This window comes from Blennius ocellaris, assembly GCF_963422515.1.
Source record: "Blennius ocellaris genome assembly, chromosome: 19".
In the NCBI taxonomy this organism is placed as follows: Eukaryota; Metazoa; Chordata; class Actinopteri; order Blenniiformes; family Blenniidae; genus Blennius; species Blennius ocellaris.
In genome coordinates this window covers 2,475,767-2,498,106 of record NC_137668.1, presented here as the reverse complement: position 1 = coordinate 2,498,106, position 22,340 = coordinate 2,475,767, and the positions used below count along the sequence as shown (strand labels likewise).

At 47.5% G+C, this 22,340-nt stretch overlaps 1 protein-coding gene across 1 annotated transcript; it reads right to left on the bottom strand.

Annotated features, from left to right (window-relative positions):
* Positions 1 to 390: 390 nt before the first annotated feature.
* Positions 391 to 21,768, bottom strand: LOC308144159 (tartrate-resistant acid phosphatase type 5-like; the record flags this gene model as incomplete). Its single annotated transcript, XM_080515218.1, has 9 exons — positions 21,658 to 21,768; positions 18,963 to 19,153; positions 16,789 to 16,916; positions 16,336 to 16,523; positions 14,265 to 14,407; positions 11,032 to 11,265; positions 3,375 to 3,468; positions 3,173 to 3,282; positions 391 to 468 (listed from the first exon to the last, which is right to left on the bottom strand). Exons 1-9 carry the CDS (start codon positions 21,728 to 21,730, stop codon positions 391 to 393), a joined length of 1,239 nt encoding a protein of 412 aa, XP_080371344.1. The 5' UTR covers positions 21,731 to 21,768.
* Positions 21,769 to 22,340: the final 572 nt, after the last annotated feature.

Below are 22,340 nucleotides of genomic sequence, written 5' to 3'. Positions count from 1 at the left end.
GAGGCACTGACGCTCAGTCATCCTGGAGCAGGATGGATTCACCACGTCGCTCATTCAACCCCCATCAAAAGCTCAACGTGGCCTCCACCCTCCACCCTCCACCCTCGGCCCAGGTGGAGCTAGTGGGTGGAGTCATGCCCCAGCCAGCCCCGACATCATCACACATCACAGCAGAACCCTCCACCACCACTCGCTCAGCTCACAGTAAAAAAAAAACGTGGAAAATTACATGAGAATTTGTGAAGAATCAACCACAGGAAGAGGAGTGTGGATAAACAGGCAGAGCAGCACAGGTGAGTAGAAACCAGGTGTGCTGCTGAAGTTAGTGTTTAATCCACTCCAGTGCAAAATCATTAAAGGACTCGTTTGATTCCAGTGGGCTGACGCCCGTTAGGATCCAAACTGAACGGTTTCGTCTGTGATGGGTTGGAACTCGTAGTTTCCTCTGCCGTCCATGTGGAGGTACACCTGTAGAGAGACAACAGGTACACCCGTCAGAAGACTACAGGTAGCCCCGTAGAGAGACAACAGGTACACCTGTCAGGAGAACAGGTACACCCATAGAGAGACATCAGGTACACCCATAGAGAGGCATCAGGCACACCCATAGAGAGACATCAGGCACACCCATAGAAAGACATCAGGTACACCCATAGAGAGACATCAGGTACACCCATAGAGAGACATCAGGTACACCCATAAAGAGACATCAGGTACACCCATAAAGAGACATCAGGTACACCCATAGAGAGACATCAGGTACACCCATAAAGAGACATCAGGCACACCCATAGAGAGACATCAGGCACACCCATAGAGAGACATCAGGTACACCCATAGAGACACTATAGGTACACCAGTCAGGAGAAAATGGGCATGAGGACCAACTCCTCTGAAAGACGCAAGTGGAATCAGTCTATCCATGGAAATGGACTAGATGTACAGGTAGAGGAGAGGGAGTAGTACAGGACAGAGAGAGGACAGGTAGAGGACAGAGAGAGGGAAGGGACAGGTAGAAGACATGTACAGGTAGAGGACACGTAGCGGTAGAGGACAGGTGGAGGACATGTAGAGGATGTATAAAGGTGGGGGGACATGTAGAGGTAGAGGACATGTAGAGGTAGAGGACATACAGTGGGGCAAAAAAGTATTTAGTCAGCCACCAATTGTGCAAGTTCTCCCACTTAAAAAGATGAGTGAGGCCTATAATTTTCATCATAGGTATTCCTCAACTATGAGAGACAATGAGAAAAAAAAAATCCAGAAAATCACATTGTCTGATTTTTAAAGAATTTATTTGCAAATTATGGTGGAAAACAAGTATTTGGTCAATAACAAAAGTTCATCCCAATACTTTGTTGTAGACCCTTTGTTGGCAATGACAGAGCTCAAACGTCTTCTGTAAGTCTTCACCAGGTTTTCACACACTGTTGCTGGTATTTTGGCCCGTTCCTCCATGCAGATCTCCTCTAGAGCCGTGATGTTTTGGGGCTGTCGCTGGGCAACACAGACTTTCAACTCCCTCCAAAGATGTTCTATGGGGTTGAGATCTGGAGACTGGCTGGGCCACTCCAGGACCTTGAAATGCTTCTTACGAAGCCACTCCTAGGTTGTGTTTGGGATCATTGTCATGCTGAAAGACCCAGCCACGTTTCATCTTCAATGCCCTTGCTGATGGAAGGTTTTCATTCAAAATCTCACCATACATGGCCCCATTCATTCTTTCCTTTACATGGATCAGTCGTCCTGGTCCCTTTGTAGAAAAACAGCCCCAAAGCATGATGTTTCCACCCCCGTGCTTCACAGGAGGTCTGGTGTTCTTTGATGTTTCCACCCCCGTGCTTCACAGTAGGTCTGGTGTTCTTTGATGTTTCCACCCCCGTGCTTCACAGTAGGTCTGGTGTTCTTTGATGTTTCCACCCCCGTGCTTAACAGTAGGTCTGATGTTCTTTGATGTTTCCACCCCCGTGCTTCACAGTAGGTCTGGTGTTCTTTGATGTTTCCACCCCCGTGCTTCACAGTAGGTCTGGTGTTCTTTGATGTTTCCACCCCCGTGCTTCACAGTAGGTCTGGTGTTCTTTGATGTTTCCACCCCCGTGCTTCACAGTAGGTCTGGTGTTCTTTGATGTTTCCACCCCCGTGCTTCACAGTAGGTCTGGTGTTCTTTGATGTTTCCACCCCCATGCTTAACAGTAGGTCTGATGTTCTTTGATGTTTCCACCCCCGTGCTTCACAGTAGGTCTGGTGTTCTTTGATGTTTCCACCCCCGTGCTTCACAGTAGGTCTGGTGTTCTTTGATGTTTCCACCCCCGTGCTTCACAGTAGGTCTGGTGTTCTTTGATGTTTCCACCCACGTGCTTCACAGTAGGTCTGGTGTTCTTTGATGTTTCCACCCCCATGCTTCACAGTAGGTCTGGTGTTCTTTGATGTTTCCACCCCCGTGCTTCACAGTAGGTCTGGTGTTCTTTGATGTTTCCACCCCCGTGCTTCACAGTAGGTCTGGTGTTCTTTGATGTTTCCACCCCCGTGCTTCACAGTAGGTCTGGTGTTCTTTGATGTTTCCACCCCCGTGCTTCACAGGAGGTCTGGTGTTCTTTGATGTTTCCACCCCCATGCTTCACAGTAGGTCTGGTGTTCTTTGATGTTTCCACCCCCGTGCTTCACAGTAGGTCTGGTGTTCTTTGATGTTTCCACCCCCATGCTTCACAGTAGGTCTGGTGTTCTTTGATGTTTCCACCCCCGTGCTTCACAGTAGGTCTGGTGTTCTTTGATGTTTCCACCCCCGTGCTTCACAGTAGGTCTGGTGTTCTTTGATGTTTCCACCCCCGTGCTTCACAGTAGGTCTGGTGTTCTTTGATGTTTCCACCCCTATGCTTCACAGTAGGTCTGGTGTTCTTTGATGTTTCCGCCCCCGTGCTTCACAGGAGGTCTGGTGTTCTTTGGATGCAACTCAGCATTCTTTCTCCTCCAAACACGACGAGTTGAGTTTTGACCAAAAAGTTCTATTTTGGTTTCATCTGACCATATGACATTCTCCCAATCCTCTTCTGGATCATCCAAATGCTCTGTAGCAAACTTCAGACGGGCCTGGACATGTCCTGGCTGAAGCAGGGGGACACGTCTGGCACTGCAGGATTGAGTCCCTGGCGGCGTAGTGTGTTACTGATGGTACCTTTGTTACTTTGGTCCCAGCTCTCTGCAGGTCCTTCACTAGGTCCCCCGTGTGCTTCTGGGAGTTTTGCTCACCGTTCTTGTGATCATTGTGACCCCACGGGGTGAGATCTTGCGTGGAGCCCCAGATGGAGGGAGATTATCAGTGGTCTTGTACGTCTTCCATTTTCTAATCATTGCTCCTACAGTTGATTTCTTCACACCAAGCTGCTTCCCTATTGCACATTCAGTCTTCCCAGCCTGGTGCAGGTTTACCATTTGGTTTCTGGTGTCCTTGGACAGCTCTTTGGTCTTGGCCTAGTGGAGTTTGGAGTGGGACTGTTTGGGGTTGTGGACAGGTGTCTTTCATACTGAGAACCAGTTCAAACAGGTGCCATTAATACAGGTAAGGAGTGGAGGACAGAGGAGCCTCTTAAAGAAGGAGTTACAGTCTGTGAGAGACACAAATGTGTGTGTGTGTGTGTGTGTGTGTGTGTGTGTGTGTGTGTGTGTGTGTGTGTGTGTGTGTGTGTGTGTGTGTGTGTGTGTGTGTGTGTGTGTGTGTGTGAACGTAGGTGGAGCGGACGGAGCAGGACGCACACCTGAAGCAAATGAGCGAAGCGAGGCTGAAGCTGCCAGCATCCTTAAAGATCCAGCCCACGTTACATGTCTCGTTGTTGAAACCAGTCCAGTCAAGTCCTGTTGTGTAATGATCACCCTGGTCCTGTCGGCGCTTCATCCTGCACACCACCAATCCTGACACAGACGTTGCTATATGTATTGTTTATTTGAAAACTATTTACAGGACAGCCTCAGAATTGATAATCAATGTTTTATATCTAAAAAACTATATAGTATATTGTGGCGGTTGCTAGGAGCCAGGCCTCTCACCCAAAGGACTCTGGGTAAAGGGGCGGGGTTTGGGCTCTCCCACGCCGGGCTTTTGTGGGCTGTGCCAGTCCTGTTCTGTGTTCGTATCAATAAAGACGTGTTCCAAGATTCAGCTCTGCCTCATCCTTCTTCCTGCCACAATATACAGTTAATATACAGTAACAGCTTAATTTGTAATATTTATAATATATTATAATATGATATAATTTTATGAACAGCTACATACAATAAACATATTAATATACTTTGTATGTGTGTGTGTAAGTGGCCTGTAAGACTGTTCATTTTTTAATGATCTGTGTGAACTTGGTGATTCATGTAAACATCCAGTGATGACAAACAGAAATAACATGTCAGCCTTGTTCATGTATTCTTCTTAAAAGCACCGCGTTCAGTACGAGCAAAGTTTTCCATCTGACTTTACACCACCAGCCAGACTAAGAGCAAGCAGACGGTAAAAAAACAACCTGACCGTAGTGGAGGCAGTGACTTCAGCTATCTATCAGTTATCTATCTATCTATTTAATTGCACTTCAGGTGAAGCAGCTTTTAGTTCTGACCTCCTCACCTGGGGAACAAACTCCCTGAACACCTGAAGATTGACTGACACACTCTTCTTTTAAAGAAGACTTTTCTGTGCTTTAAACATCATAAAAGTGCTATTTGGGGTTCATCTACATCCCCAAAGTGTTTTTTTCATTGATTCCCTCAAGCTTGAGTTGGAGGGCGATCTTTCTCTGTTCTAACTGGAGGGCGAGCTCAACACCGTGATGACGCGGCACCACCGTGATGACGCGGCACCACCGCGATGACGCGGCACCACCGCGATGACGCGGCACCACCGCGATGACGCGGCACAGAGCTGGAGAAGCCCCGCCTCCAGGAAGATTGACATGAGGAGAAACCAAAGAAAGACACGCCCATGAATGTGCCAAGGAGCCTCTTCTCTGCTCTCTCAGTCTCTGCTGCTTCACATTGAACTGCTGTTTTTGTTGTTCCACATCTGTTTTCACCTTCATGTCCACTGGAGAAAATGTGTTTTCACCTTCATGTCCACTGGAGAAAATGTGTTTTCACCATCATGTCCACTGGAGAAAGTGTTTTCACCTTCATGTCCACTGGAGAAAATGTGTTTTCACCTTCATGTCCACTGGAGAAAATGTGTTTTCACCTTCATGTCCACTGGAGAAAATGTGTTTTCACCTTCATGTCCACTGGAGAAAATGTGTTTTCACCTTCATGTCCACTGGAGAAAATGTGTTTTCACCTTCATGTCCACTGGAGAAAATGTGTTTTCACCATCATGTCCACTGGAGAAAATGTGTTTTCACCTCCATGTCCACTGGAGAAAATGTGTTTTCACCATCATGTCCACTGGAGAAAATGTGTTTTCACCATCATGTCCACTGGAGAAAATGTGTTTTCACCATCATGTCCACTGGAGAAAATGTGTTTTCACCTTCATGTCCACTGGAGAAAATGTGTTTTCACCTTCATGTCCACTGGAGAAAATGTGTTTTCACCTTCATGTCCACTGGAGAAAATGTGTTTTCACCTTCATGTCCACTGGAGAAAATGTGTTTTCACCTTCATGTCCACTGGAGAAAATGTGTTTTCACCATCATGTCCACTGGAGAAAATGTGTTTTCACCATCATGTCCACTGGAGAAAATGTGTTTTCACCTTCATGTCCACTGGAGAAAATGTGTTTTCAGCATCATGTCCACTGGAGAAAATGTGTTTTCAGCATCATGTCCACTGGAGAAAATGTGTTTTCAGCATCATGTCCACTGGAGAAAATGTGTTTTCACCTTCATGTCCACTGGAGAAAATGTGTTTTCAGCATCATGTCCACTGGAGAAAATGTGTTTTCAGCATCATGTCCACTGGAGAAAATGTGTTTTCACCTTCATGTCCACTGGAGAAAATGTGTTTTCACCTTCATGTCCACTAGAGAAAATGTGTTTTCACCTTCATGTCCACTGGAGAAAATGTGTTTTCACCATCATGTCCACTGGAGAAAATGTGTTTTCACCATCATGTCCACTGGAGAAAATGTGTTTTCACCATCATGTCCACTGGAGAAAATGTGTTTTCACCTTCATGTCCACTGGAGAAAATGTGTTTTCACCTTCATGTCCACTGGAGAAAATGTGTTTTCACCTTCATGTCCACTGGAGAAAATGTGTTTTCACCTTCATGTCCACTGGAGAAAATGTGTTTTCACCTTCATGTCCACTAGAGAAAATGTGTTTTCACCTTCATGTCCACTGGAGAAAATGTGTTTTCAGCATCATGTCCACTGGAGAAAATGTGTTTTCAGCATCATGTCCACTGGAGAAAATGTGTTTTCACCTTCATGTCCACTGGAGAAAATGTGTTTTCACCTTCATGTCCACTAGAGAAAATGTGTTTTCACCTTCATGTCCACTGGAGAAAATGTGTTTTCACCTTCATGTCCACTAGAGAAAATGTGTTTTCACCTTCATGTCCACTAGAGAAAATGTGTTTTCACCTTCATGTCCACTGGAGAAAATGTGTTTTCACCTTCATGTCCACTGGAGAAAATGTGTTTTCACCATCATGTCCACTGGAGAAAATGTGTTTTCACCTTCATGTCCACTGGAGAAAATGTGTTTTCACCTTCATGTCCACTGGAGAAAATGTGTTTTCACCTTCATGTCCACTGGAGAAAATGTGTTTTCACCTTCATGTCCACTGGAGAAAATGTGTTTTCACCTTCATTTCCACTGGAGAAAATGTGTTTTCACCTTCATGTCCACTAGAGAAAATGTGTTTTCACCTTCATGTCCACTAGAGAAAATGTGTTTTCACCTTCATGTCCACTAGAGAAAATGTGTTTTCACCTTCATGTCCACTGGAGAAAATGTGTTTTCACCTTCATGTCCACTGGAGAAAATGTGTTTTCACCATCATGTCCACTGGAGAAAATGTGTTTTCACCTTCATGTCCACTGGAGAAAATGTGTTTTCACCTTCATGTCCACTGGAGAAAATGTGTTTTCACCTTCATGTCCACTGGAGAAAATGTGTTTTCACCTTCATGTCCACTGGAGAAAATGTGTTTTCACCTTCATGTCCACTAGAGAAAATGTGTTTTCACCTTCATGTCCACTGGAGAAAATGTGTTTTCACCTTCATGTCCACTCGAGAAAATGTGTTTTCACCTTCATGTCCACTAGAGAAAATGTGTTTTCACCTTCATGTCCACTGGAGAAAATGTGTTTTCACCTTCATGTCCACTGGAGAAAATGTGTTTTCACCTTCATGTCCACTGGAGAAAATGTGTTTTAACCTTCATGTCCACTGGAGAAAATGTGTTTTCACCATCATGTCCACTGGAGAAAATGTGTTTTCACCTTCATGTCCACTAGAGAAAATGTGTTTTCACCTTCATGTCCACTGGAGAAAATGTGTTTTCACCTTCATGTCCACTGGAGAAAATGTGTTTTCACCATCATGTCCACTGGAGAAAATGTGTTTTCACCTTCATGTCCACTGGAGAAAATGTGTTTTCAGGTACCAGTATGGTTCCTCACTATTTGTCTTGCCGAAAGAAGAAGCACAGCGACGAACGTGGCTGGACTATTTTTTTCTTTTCCGTAAAGAATGTGTTTGTTTGTGAGCGACTCTTCACCAGAGAAGCTTCCAGAACTACGGTACTTTGAAACTGGACTTCCTCAGAAGCTCCTCTTGAAACCTGCTGCTATTCCCACAATAAAAGATGCTAATGAGGCAACGGGATGTGTCAGTACATTACTACAACTACCAGCTGAGCTGCTGGCTACGTCACCCAGGGGGTGGAGGAGGCGGCTGTGGGCTGGGCTGCAGTTTCCGTGAGGGTGGAGGAGGTGGAGGAGAACCACCTGTTTCATGAGAGGTGACGTCAGCTCAGTCCAAGAAATACTATAATTTCACAAGTTTTGAGTGTTTCTACTGGATCAGCCACATTATTATCCTCATGAGCAGAGGAGGGACTGGAACATGAAATAAATCAGGACTTTTAACTTTTCTTAATAACTCTCTTACCTTGTTTATTGTATGCCTCTACATTATTTGTTTTAATGCATTGCTCTTTTCTTCTTAAGCTTTAATGTATTTCTTTTATTCTGTATTTCTTTTATTTCTCTGTCAAGCACTGTGATAAATAAATGTGCCTTACCTTGCCTTACCTTGCCTTACCTTGCCTTACCTTGCCTGCTCTGTGTGACTTTATTTGAGAGTTAAAATGCACATGAATAACTCAGTGTTTCCTCTGGGATTTGTTCAGCAGCAGGTTCAGGCTCTCCAGAGTTTAAATGGTGCATTCTAATACTACATTGTGAACTACTAAATACAACTTTGTGTATGACTAAATACTAAGTTGTGTACTACTAAATACTACGTTGTGTACTACTAAATACAACTTTGTGTATGACTAAATACTAAGTTGTGTACTACTAAATACTACGTTGTGTACTACTAAATACAACTTTGTGTACTACTAAATACTAAGTTGTGTACTAATAAATACTACGTTGTGTACTACTAAACACTAAGTTGTGTGCTACTAAATATTACATTGTGTATGACTAAATATTACATTGTGTATAACTCAATACTACCTTGTGTACTACTAAATACTACCTTGTGTACTACTAAATACTACATTGTGTACTACTAAATACTACCTTGTGTACTACTAAATACTACATTGTGTACTGCTCAATACTATCTTGTGTACTACTAAATACTACATTGTGTACTGCTAAGTACTAAATACTTACATCCCTCAAATCAAATCGCCTCAAAGTTGAGCTCCGCCCACATTGAGCTCCGCCCACATTCATCACATCACTGCAGTCTGGAGCTTCTTTGCTTTAGATTCATCGTGACACAGATACTGATCAACCTTATTGATCATCTTCTTAAGGCCTCAAAGGCTGGGTTTTAGCCACACACACACACACACACACACACACACACACACACACACACACACACACACACACACACACACACACAGGGATCGGGGTCAGACTGTAGTGAGAGGGGTAGTTCCACCCCGCTGATGATGTGTTGTTGCCCCAGGGGGCTTCAGTTTCTGGGGCAGGCTGAAAGTGAGGATGACTGGAGGAGTGTGAGAACATCACACTCTGAATCAGCACAACAATCAACACACCCCACTTTTATTTAACAAGAGGTTGACAGAGGTCAAAGTTCATCAACATTCATAACATGAAATCTTATTAACCAAGAGTCACAAACATTAGAAACACCAGAATCAAACATCAACATGCTGATATGATAGTTTATCACTTTTTCTAGATTGTAATGTTTCCGCCGTTTCGTATAAAAGAGACAAATTGAAATGTTAAATTCAATATGCAATTCAAAAGTTCTTCTTTGTGCTATTTATGTCAAATATAGAATTTAGGTGATCAGCATATTGAGTTCCAGTGGAAACGACAGCTGCTCTGACTGAAAGGGCCAAACAGAGCCTGCCCTGAAAGCTCCTGATTAAACATTACAACAATATAACAAGTATTATGAGGTAATCATGGTTCACTAAGAATTACTGTGAAATGTGCAAGTTTTTATGTTTTAACTTTCAGTTTTAATCTATTTACTGTGTTTAAGGATGCTTAATTGTTAACTCGACGTTTTACAAAAGTCCCTTTATGAGTGAAATCCGTGTTTTATTCCCCAGGAAGACACCAGAGACACTGACCGACCCGTCAGTCGCTTCACCGAGCAGTGAGTGGAGCGCTGCAGGAGGGAGACAGAGGAACACCCCTCCCCAACAAACCACGCCCCACCTCTCCATGCTCCACCCCTCCACTCCCTGCTCCACCCCACCGTTCCACGATGCGCCGCGCTCCTCCCCACCCCTCCAAACCCCACCCCACTTCTCCACGCCCCTCCTCTCCCCTTAACGCCCCAATTGTTGGGCCATGGTGACCATGGTGCTCCTCCCCTCCCCTCCTCTCCTCTCCCCTCCTGTCCTCTCCTCTCCCCTCCCCTCCTCTCCCCTCCCCTGCCCTCCCCTCCTCTCCTCTCCTCTCCTGTCCTCTCCCCTCCTCTCCCCTCCCCTGCCCTCCCCTGCCCTCCCCTCCTCTCCTCTCCTCTCCTGTCCTCTCCTCTCCCCTCCCCTGCCCTCCCCTGCCCTCCCCTGCCCTCCCCTCCCCTCCCCTGCCCTCCCCTGCCCTCCCCTGCCCTCCCCTCCCCTCCCCTGCCCTCCCCTGCCCTCCCCTCCCCTCCCCTCCCCTCCCCTCCTCTCCCCTCCCCTGCCCTCCCCTGCCCTCCCCTGCCCTCCCCTCCCCTCCCCTCCCCTCCTCTCCCCTCCCCTGCCCTCCCCTGCCCTCCCCTGCCCTCCCCTGCCCTCCCCTCCTCTCCTCTCCTCTCCTGTCCTCTCCTCTCCTGCCCTCCCCTGCCCTCCCCTGCCCTCCCCTGCCCTCCCCTGCCCTCCCCTCCTCTCCTCTCCTCTCCTCTCCTCTCCTCTCCTCTCCTCTCCCCTCCCCTGCCCTCCCCTGCCCTCCCCTCCTCTCCTCTCCTCTCCTCTCCTGTCCTCTCCCCTCCCCTGCCCTCCCCTGCTCTCCCCTCCTCTCCTCTCCTCTCCTGTCCCCTCCTCTCCTGTCCTCTCCCCTCCCCTGCCCTCCTCTCCCCTCCCCTGCCCTCCCCTGCCCTCCCCTCCCCTCCCCTCCCCTCCTCTCCCCTCCCCTGCCCTCCCCTGCCCTCCCCTGCCCTCCCCTCCCCTCCCCTCCCCTCCTCTCCCCTCCCCTGCCCTCCCCTGCCCTCCCCTCCCCTCCCCTCCCCTGCCCTCCCCTGCCCTCCCCTGCCCTCTCCTGCCCTCCCCTCCTCCCCTGCCCTCCCCTGCCCTCCCCTCCTCCCCTGCCCTCCCCTCCCCTCCCCTGCCCTCCCCTGCCCTCCCCTGCCCTCCCCTGCCCTCCCCTGCCCTCCCCTGCCCTCCCCTCCACAGCGCCCGTCAGACCGAGCGTCGCTGGATCTCTGTCCGATAGGCACAGGTCTGGTCCGTCTGCAGGAAGCTGACCATCATATGCTGCTCGGTCACCTGGACGTAGGCCAGACCCCCCACCGAGTGGTTGACGGGACTCGAGTAGAGCTGCCAGGACGGAGGGATGCTGTCTCGGTGCTTGGTGGATGGGTCGCTGACCACCCCACTGCCACTGACCACATATGAGCTCCCATCATCCTCTCTGATGAACTGCAGGAAGAAGACACATACTGAGAGGCTGTGGATTCATTGGTAGCAGGTTGCAGGTTCCATTCCCCATCTGCCCCTGAACCTCACACTGACCCAGACAACACATCATCATTGATTGATTGATTGATTGATTGATTGATTGATTGATCTCACAAATGGAGAGATTTACAATGGAAAAAAGAAGAAGGTAAGTAAGGTCAGACTGAACAGAATTCTCTCGACCTTGAGTCCTCGGTCCTCTGCAGTGAATCCAATATGTCTGAATGTGTTGGCCCTTTTAGCTTCCTGCTGAGTTGTCAACCTCCAAGCCGAGCTGTCAACTTCTCCAGTTGGATTCCATCGGTGTAGACGTTCAAAAGTCTTGACTTTGTTTATCACATGAGTCTAAGTGTTGTAAGTCTGCCCACGAGGCACCATTTATGTTGTGTTTGGCTATTGATAATGATTAATAATGATCAAAGATCGTTATTAATTATGTTATTGAAATTTAATCTGATCTGTATCAGAACCTCGGAGCTCCACCTGTCTTAACAGGAAATGATAGCCAATTCAGTTCTATCAGTCTCATAAGATATACTAAACAGTTCATCAGGAATTTGAATTAATAGTTAAATTAATTACAATTACTAGAATTAACAGTAAAGATCGAAGGATTTTGGAGTTCTTGACACAGAAGAGGTCGACATTTCATTCACCTTTGTGCTCATTAATAAAACAGCAAGTATGATTCCAAACATTATATTTATTAACAATGAAGACAAATAAACAGATTCTAACTACCTATATACAGCTGGGTGTGTGTGTGTGTGTGTGTGTGTGTGTGTGTGTGTGTGTGTGTGTGTGTGTGTGTGTGTGTGTGTGTGTGTGTGTGTGTGTGTGTGTGTGTGTGTGTGGAGAGAGAGAGAGCGAGAGAAAGAGGTGGAGGGAGTGTGTGTGTGAGATGTGTGTTGGAACTACAAAACAAGATGGCGGATCAAAAGAAACTCCATTCCAGATGGAGGTTATCAGAGAGCAGGAAGTCTGTCCTGGGTCTCCACCATGTGCTGGAGAACAAAGGAACATGGAAGCTAGTCTTTAGCGTCTGCTTCCTGTGTGTCTCTGCGAAAGGACCATTTCTAGAATGACTTGATGTGAATGAGACTTGTTTTGTAAAACATCAGGAGTCATCAGATGGTGTTCAGTTACTGTGTGATGTTGTCTTTGATGTGATATGTGTAGGATTGTGAGTTAACTAGTTAGTAAAGCAAAGATTAGCATGCAGACCCTGTGTCTGTGGCAGAGCTAACGTTGGTTTACAGGTTGATAACTGTTCCTAATATCATTATATATGGAACTTGATCACTGTAATAGAATCAACACATCTTCGTAAAAGTTAAAAAAATTCTATGATTAGCATCAGGTCTAACTAATCTCAGGTAATGCCCAGTTGTTGTTACCACTCCCTTGGTATCTTTAAAGAAGGAGTTCGGTCATTGTCCTGCTGGAGGGAAGCTGGTGTCTTCTCCTGTAGTTAGCACCTCCTGCTAACTGTGGTTGCTGGTTCTGCAGGCTGAGGAGAAGAAGATGAAGTTGATGTTTCAGGAGTCCTTCTTTGCAGCTCCTGGTTGTTCCTTTTGTCCAGACTGAGGAGCTGGTCGCTCAGGTCTGTGATGGTTTTCCCTCGTGGCCGGTTCAGGCGAGGAGTTGAGGAGTGAAGGCCCCTGGTTGTAGGCCTCTGGAGTTAGCTGTATGCTAACGCTGGGTGAGCTGCCTCCAGCAACCCACCTCCTCCATCGAAGAACAGGAGCAAAAGCCTTTTGTGAGCGACGCTGCTTGGATGCAGCTCTTCCCTGGTGTTCACTGGGGAAGACTCGGGGCAAGAATCGCTTGAGGAGTCTCTGCAAAAGGCTTTTGGTTGAAGGTTGGGGAATTTGAAGGTGTGAAATCCTGAGAGCCTCACCCAACCGGTAACTGGCTGAGTGCATGAGGGAAGTGTCTTTTGAGCAAAAAGCGAGGGAGGATTTGCATGGGTCTGCAGTGGCAAAGGGTCCCCCCCACTGGATGTGATAGACAATCACATTCCTGGGTCAGAATTCATATGTCATGACTGTGTATCATGACAAATAAAAATGGTCTTTTCCTAGAAATGAACAAACTTTCTGTGGTCTTGTGAGATCCAAACAGTGTTCAGAGCTCTCGTCCCTCAGAGACACTGGCAGTCTTCCCAGAACAGCTGCCAGCGTCGTCCCAACTCTGCTTGAGATCAGGAAACTGCAGCTCCAATCAGCTGCATCCCTGCTATCATTACTCCAGTTATGTAGATATCTTCCACGTCCTCAATGGAAAGAATGGACTGACACACGATCCTCCAGCCACTCCACGAGTCCAATGTGTTAGCAAACTAGCAAACATTCCATCAGAACCGGAGGGCTCTCCTCTACTCGTTCTTTTTGTCAAAAACATGTGATCGATTGCGTTGAGACCAGTTGATCAATTCCATGATTTCAGTTTGGATAGAGGTGTAGAGAGACGCTCCGTTAGTTTCTGACAAAAGATAATGAGCAGCAAGCAGGAAGATAAGAGGAGGGAGAGAAACACGTCCGCCTTCGTCGAGAGCCGGAAGAAGATCATGGGTTCCCCTATGAAGGTCCCTATAAACCACTGCTGGAGGCCCAGGGTCAGTGTTCATGGAGTCCCAGTTGGCTCTGGAGCAGGAAGTGGCCCTGGCTCATGTAATGACCACAATGTCCTCCACCCAGCTGACGGTGTCACATTACAACCAGGATGTCCTCCACCCAGCTGACGGAGTCACATTACGACCAGGATGTACTCCACCCAACTGACGGTGTCACGTTACGACCAGGATGTCCTCCACCCAGCTGAGTGTGTTGACGAAGGATTCCCATGGTTGTGTTGGAGGCTTGAGATCAGACTGTGATCATCAGGCCACATCATCAGGTAGGAGGACTGGGTGGAGGAGGACTGGGTGGAGCAGATGATCTCCATGCAGCTGGACTCACCTGTAGGTCGTGGTCGTGGCCACTCAGGTACGCGGTGACGTTGTATTTCTTCAGTAGGGGGCGGAGTCTGTTGACCAGGCAGGATGTGGGTCCATGGTTTCCGATGGACCAAACGGGAAAGTGACCGGCCACCAGCAGGTAGTCTGACCTGAGACAAACCCTCACACTTCAAAATAAGACACAGGAAACACTCTGAACAGCTGCTGACACGCCAAACTAAAACACTTCTTCATACCATCACCGTTCATACATTTAACTTGAATCAGTGAGTCATACCTTGCTTCAGTGCCGCGCATAATGTTTACTGACCTGATGCCCAGACGACTAAATCCAGAGAGCTGAGTGTAGAACTGTTTAAAGCTCAGAGGATTAAATCCAGAGAGCTGAGTGTAGAACTGTTTAAAGCTCAGAGGATTAAATCCAGAGAGCTGAGTGTAGAACTGTTTAAAACTCAGAGGATTAATTCCAGAGAGCTGAGTGTAGAACTGTTTAAAACTCAGAGGATTATATCCAGAGAGCTGAGTGTAGAACTGTTTAAAACTCAGAGGATTAATTCCAGAGAGCTGAGTGTAGAACTGTTTAAAACTCAGAGGATTAATTCCAGAGAGCTGAGTGTAGAACTGTTTAAAACTCAGAGGATTAATTCCAGAGAGCTGAGTGTAGAACTGTTTAAAACTCAGAGGATTAAATCCAGAGAGCTGAGTGTAGAACTGTTTAAAACTCAGAGGATTAATTCCAGAGAGCTGAGTGTAGAACTGTTTAAAACTCAGAGGATTAAATCCAGAGAGCTGAGTGTAGAACTGTTTAAAACTCAGAGGATTAAATCCAGAGAGCTGAGTGTAGAACTGTTTAAAACTCAGAGGATTAAATCCAGAGAGCTGAGTGTAGAACTGTTTAAAACTCAGAGGATTAAATCCAGAGACCTGAGTGTAGAACTGTTTAAAGCTTAGAGGATTAAATCCAGAGAGCTGAGTGTAGAACTGTTTAAAGCTCAGAGGATTAATTCGAGAGAGCTGAGTGTAGAACTGTTTAAAGCTCAGAGGATTAAATCCAGAGAGCTGAGTGTAGAACTGTTTAAAACTCAGAGGATTAAATCCAGAGAGCTGAGTGTAGAACTGTTTAAAACTCAGAGGATTAAATCCAGAGAGCTGAGTGTAGAACTGTTTAAAACTCAGAGGATTAATTCCAGAGAGCTGAGTGTAGAACTGTTTAAAGCTCAGAGGATTAATTCGAGAGAGCTGAGTGTAGAACTGTTTAAAGCTCAGAGGATTAAATCCAGAGAGCTGAGTGTAGAACTGTTTAAAACTCAGAGGATTAAATCCAGAGAGCTGAGTGTAGAACTGTTTAAAACTCAGAGGATTAAATCCAGAGAGCTGAGTGTAGAACTGTTTAAAACTCAGAGGATTAATTCCAGAGAGCTGAGTGTAGAACTGTTTAAAGCTCAGAGGATTAATTCGAGAGAGCTGAGTGTAGAACTGTTTAAAGCTCAGAGGATTAAATCCAGAGAGCTGAGTGTAGAACTGTTTAAAACTCAGAGGATTAAATCCAGAGAGCTGAGTGTAGAACTGTTTAAAGCTCAGAGGATTAAATCCAGAGAGCTGAGTGTAGAACTGTTTAAAACTCAGAGGATTAATTCCAGAGAGCTGAGTGTAGAACTGTTTAAAATTCCCACATTATTCCACTGTTAATCTGAAGGGATTACCACATTGCTCCACTAATCTTGATCTGAAGGGATATACAACACTAATCCACTGTTAATTTGAAGGGATTACCACACTGCTCCACTGTTAATTTGAAGGGATTACCACACTGCTCCACTGTTAATTTGAAGGGATTACCACACTGCTCCACTGTTAATTTGAAGGGATTACCACACTGCTCCACTGTTTATCTGAAGGGAGGGAAACCCTCTAAGGTTTTATAAACAAAACATAAACAAAGTTGTTTGTTCTGCTTTGACCCTGGTGCTTCCGGAGAGTGAGATGGCCCATCCAATATGGTGCCGGCGTTGCATCAGTTTATAATGTCTACAGTGCCCCCCCCCCCCCCCCCCCCCCCACCCCGCTGAGGCCTCGCCTGCTGGCAGCCATCTTGGTGCTGATCCAGGTCCACTGGCGCTCTGCAGCCTCCGGGCTCTGCGGTCCCGTCTGCTCCTCGCCGTTTCCACAAAGAACCACGGTGTCAATCATCAGGATGCTCAGCGACACGTTCGTTAGCGGGACCGTGAAGTGGAGGTCGTAGTAGAGGCCTGGGTAGTTCCTACACACACACACACACACACACACACACACACACACACACACACACACACACACACACACACACACACACACACACACGTGTGTTAAAGATTCTGGGACAAGACCTGAGGTACAATCTGCACATCTGGTTTACCACTGTCATTTTTACTATGTGTGTGTGTGTGTGTGTGTGTGTGTGTGTGTGTGTGTGTGTGTGTGTGTGTGTGTGTGTGTGTGTGTGTGTGTGTGTGTGTGTGTGTGTGTGTGTGTGTGTGTGTGCGTACCAGCGTGGGGACATTTTGGAATATGCCATCTGAGCGGAGATGTTTCCCTTGTGGTCATGATTCCCTCCAATCAGGAACCAGGGGATGTCCAGCAGAGACGGCTGAGAGAAGACGTCTTCAAAGGTGTGCTTGGACACACACACACACACACACACACACACACACACACACACACACACACACACACACACACACACACACACACACACACACACACACACACACACACAATTACTCTCTAACCCATAGGTCACCAGTAGTCCTTCACCTCACTGCCACAGACAGTGTTTCTTCACTGCTTCACCTCACTGCCACAGACAGTGTTTCTTCACTGCTTCACCTCACTGCCACAGACAGTGTTTCTTCACTGCTTTACCTCACTGCCACAGACAGTGTTTCTTCACTGCTTCACCTCACTGCCACAGACAGTGTTTCTTCACTGCTTCACCTCACTGCCACAGACAGTGGTCCTCCACTGCTTCACCTCACTGCCACAGACAGTGTTTCTTCACTGCTTCACCTCACTGCCACATACAGTGTTTCTTCACTGCTTCACCTCACTGCCACAGACAGTGTTTCTTCACTGCTTCACCTCACTGCCACAGACAGTGTTTCTTCACTGCTTCACCTCACTGCCACATACAGTGTTTCTTCACTGCTTCACCTCACTGCCACAGACAGTGGTCCTCCACTGCTTCACCTCACTGCCACAGACAGTGTTTCTTCACTGCTTCACCTCACTGCCACATACAGTGTTTCTTCACTGCTTCACCTCACTGCCACAGACAGTGGTCCTCCACTGCTTCACCTCACTGCCACAGACAGTGGTCCTCCACTGCTTCACCTCACTGCCACATACAGTGTTTCTTCACTGCTTCACCTCACTGCCACAGACAGTGGTCCTCCACTGCTTCACCTCACTGCCACAGACAGTGGTCCTCCACTGCTTCACCTCACTGCCACAGACAGTGGTCCTCCACTGCTTCACCTCACTGCCACAGACAGTGGTCCTCCACTGCTTCACCTCACTGCCACAGCCAGTGTTTCTCCACTGCTTCACCTCACTGCCACAGACAGTGGTCCTCCACTGCTTCACCTCACTGCCACAGACAGTGGTCCTCCACTGCTTCACCTCACTGCCACAGACAGTGGTCCTCCACTGCTTCACCTCACTGCCACAGACAGTGGTCCTCCACTGCTTTACCTCACTGCCACAGACAGTGGTCCTCCACTGCTTCACCTCACTGCCACAGACAGTGGTCCTCCACTGCTTCACCTCACTGCCACAGACAGTGGTCCTCCACTGCTTCACCTCACTGCCACAGACAGTGGTCCTCCACTGCTTCACCTCACTGCCACAGACAGTGGTCCTCCACTGCTTCACCTCACTGCCACAGACAGTGGTCCTCCACTGCTTCACCTCACTGCCACAGACAGTGGTCCTCCACTGCTTCACCTCACTGCCACAGACAGTGGTCCTCCACTGCTTCACCTCACTGCCACAGACAGTGGTAATTATTCTCCTAATGTTAAATAATCATGATCCAACAAGTGAATGACAGTGAAGCCACCAAAAGAGGAGGAGGAGGAGGAAGAGTGTACCTTGAAGCAGAGGTCCTCCAGTGTGTACTAGTGTATACTAGTACTTTGAAGTGGGGGTCCTCCAGTGTGTACTAGTGTATACTAGTACTTTGAAGTGGGGGTCCTCCAGTGTGTACTAGTGTATACTAGTACTTTGAAGTGGGGGTCCTCCAGTGTGTACTAGTGCATACTAGTACTTTGAAGTGGGGGTCCTCCAGTGTGTATTAGTGTGTACTAATACCTTGAAGAAGAGATCCTCCAGTGTGTACTAGTTTACTCTAGTACTTTGAAGTGGGGGTCCTCCAGTGTGTACTAGTGTATACTAGTACTTTGAAGTGGGGGTCCTCCAGTGTGTACTAGTGCATACTAGTACTTTGAAGTGGGGGTCCTCCAGTGTGTACTAGTGCATACTAGTACTTTGAAGTGGGGGTCCTCCAGTGTGTACTAGTGCATACTAGTACTTTGAAGTGGGGGTCCTCCAGTGTGTACTAGTGCATACTAGTACTTTGAAGTGGGGGTCCTCCAGCGTGTATTAGTGTGTACTAATACCTTGAAGCGGAGATCCTCCAGTGTGTACTAGTGTGCACTAGTACCTTGAAGCGGTGGTCTTCCACGTTCTCCACTCCACTCCAGTAGAAATGGTCTCCCAGACTCAGGATGAAGTCGACTCCATCAGATTGATTCAACTCGTCCAGAAGTTGAGCCACGTCCTTCTGGTGCGGGGTGAAGTATGGGGGGAGGGGCAACCCCCCCCAGTCTGCCAGTACCGCCAAGTGCAGAGCTGCTGCAGGGAACAGACCCCGTGAGGGTACATTGTGAGGGAACAGACTCCATGAGGGAACAGACCCAATGTGAGTGAACAGACACTGTGAGGGAACAGACACAGAGGGAACACTGTGAAGAACAGACCCCATGAGGGAACCGAACCCGTAAGGAAAGAGACCCGGAACAGACACCGGAGAACAGTATGAGGGAACAGACCCTGTAATGAAACAGACTCTGTGAGAAACAGACCCAGTAATGGAACAGACCTTGTGATTGAAAAGACACTGTGAAGAAACAGACCCCGTGAGGGACCAGACAATGTGAGGGAACAGACCCCATCATGGAACAGTGTGAGGGAACAGACAGTGAGGAACAGATGGCCTGAGGGAGCAGACATTGTGAGGGAACAGACACTGTGAGGAAACAGACACTGTGGGGAACAGACCCAGTGAGAGAACAGACCCCATGATTGAACAGGCACTGTGAAGAAACAGACCCCGTGAGGGAACAGACATTGTGAGGGAACAGACTCTGTGAGGAAGAGACACTGTAAGGGAACAGACCCCATCAGGGAAAAGACACTGTGGGGAACAGACCCAGTGAGGGAACAGACCCCTTCAGGGAACAGACTGTGAAACAGATGCTGTGAGGGAAAAGAACCCATGAGGGAACAGATACTGTGAAGAACAGACCCTTGAGGGAACTGACACTGAGGGAACAGACAGGAGAACCCACCAGGTGAGAGAACACTAAAGAACAGACAGACAGAACACCCCAGATGAGGGAACATGAATGAACAGACAGGTGACGCCACCAGGTGAGGGAACACTAAAGAACACACAGGAGAACCCACCAGATAAGGGAACATTAAATAACAGGCACTGTGAGGAACAGACAGGAGAGCCCAGCAGGTGAGGGAACAGAAAAAGTGAGGAACAGTCAGGAGAACCTACCAGATGAGGCCACATTAAAGAACAGACACTGTGAAGAACAGTCAGGAGAACCCAGCGGGTGAGCGAATAGTAAGGAACAGGCAGGAGAACCCAGCAGGTGAGCGAATAATAGGGAACAGTCAGGAGAACGCCGCAGGTGAGGGAACAGACACTGTGAGGAACAGACAGGAGAACCCAGCAGGTGAGCAAATAGTAAGGAACAGACAGGAGAACCCAGCAGGTCAGTGAATAGTAAGGAACAGACAGGAGAACCCAGCAGGTAAGCGAATAGTAGGGAACAGTCAGGAGAACGCCGCAGGTGAGGGAACAGACACTGTGAGGAACAGACAGGAGAACCCAGCAGGTCAGCGAATAGTAAGGAACAGACAGGAGAACCCAGCAGGTCAGCGAATAGTAGGGAACAGTCAGGAGAACCCAGCAGGTGAGGGAACAGACACTGTGAGGAACAGACAGGAGAACCCAGCAGGTGAGCGAATAGTAAGGAACAGACAGGAGAACCCAGCAGGTGAGTGAATAGTAAGGAACAGACAGGAGAACCCAGCAGGTCAGTGAATAGAAAGGAACAGACAGGAGAACCCAGCAGGTCAGCGAATAGTAAGGAACAGACAGGAGAACCCAGCAGGTGAGCGAACAGTAAGGAACAGACAGGAGAACCCAGCAGGTGAGCGAACAGTAAGGAACAGACAGGAGAACCCAGCAGGTGAGGGAATAGTAAGGAACAGACAGGAGAACCCAGCAGGTGAGCGAACAGTAAGGAACAGTCAGGAGAACCCAGCAGGTGAGGGAACAGACACTGTGAGGAACAGACAGGAGAACCCAGCAGGTGAGCGAATAGTAAGGAACAGACAGGAGAACCCAGCAGGTCAGTGAATAGAAAGGAACAGACAGGAGAACCCAGCAGGTCAGCGAATAGTAAGGAACAGACAGGAGAACCCAGCAGGTCAGCGAATAGTAAGGAACAGACAGGAGAACCCAGCAGGTGAGTGAATAGTAAGGAACAGACAGGAGAACCCAGCAGGTCAGCGAATAGTAAGGAACAGTCAGGAGAACCCAGCAGGTGAGGGAACAGACACTGTGAGGAACAGACAGGAGAACCCAGCAGGTGAGCGAATAGTAAGGAACAGTCAGGAGAACCCAGCAGGTGAGGGAACAGACACTGTGAGGAACAGACAGGAGAACCCAGCAGGTGAGCGAATAGTAAGGAACAGACAGGAGAACCCAGCAGGTGAGCGAATAGAAAGGAACAGACAGGAGAACCCAGCAGGTCAGTGAATAGAAAGGAACAGACAGGAGAACCCAGCAGGTGAGCGAACAGTAAGGAACAGACAGGAGAACCCAGCAGGTGAGCGAATAGTAAGGAACAGACAGGAGAACCCAGTAGGTGAGGGAACAGATACTGTGAGGAACAGACAGGAGAACCCAGCAGGTGAGCGAACAGATACTGTGAGGAACAGACAGGAGAACTCAGCAGGTGAGCGAACAGTAAGGAACAGACAGGAGAACCCAGTAGGTGAGGGAACAGATACTGTGAGGAACAGAAAGGAGAACCCACCCCTGCTCTGGTCCATACCTGGGTGTCCAGTCTGGACAGGGTTCCAGACTGTCTTGAGGAGCAGAACAAACACAACGTTCAGACACTTCATGGCAGGAAAGTGAAAGAACCCGTCTGAGAGGTGGCTTCCTGTATCAGGCCGTTCCAGAAAAACAGGAAGTGAGTGTCAGCAGGCAGAAACACTGAGTCACAGGTAACAGGTCAAAGGTCACAAGATGAGGATGACACCTCTTCCAGGAGGGAAGGAGAACCCGAGTCATGTTTCTACAAACTACCTGATCAGAAAACACTTCAGTTGTTTCAGTCCTTTCAGGGATTTTTTCCATTTCGCAGTTAAAATCGTTCAGTGTTTTATGCAAGTTGTATGTGTTTGTGTTTTGGTGTCAAAACTCCCGATGAAGCAGAAAAACCTTTCTTTCAAGATTTAATCCTTTTTAAATCAATATTTCTCTGCTGGAATGAAACATAATGGAGCCTATACAGAATCTATAGTCGCTATAGGGTCTATAGAGAGTTGCTATAGAGTCTATACAGAGTAACTTTAGAGTCTATGCAGAGTTGCTATAGTCTATACAGTCGCTATAGAGTCTATACAGAGTAACTTTAGAGTCTATGCAGAGTTGCTATAGTCTATACAGTCGCTATAGAGTCTATACAGAGTAACTTTAGAGTCTATGCAGAGTTGCTATAGTCTATACAGT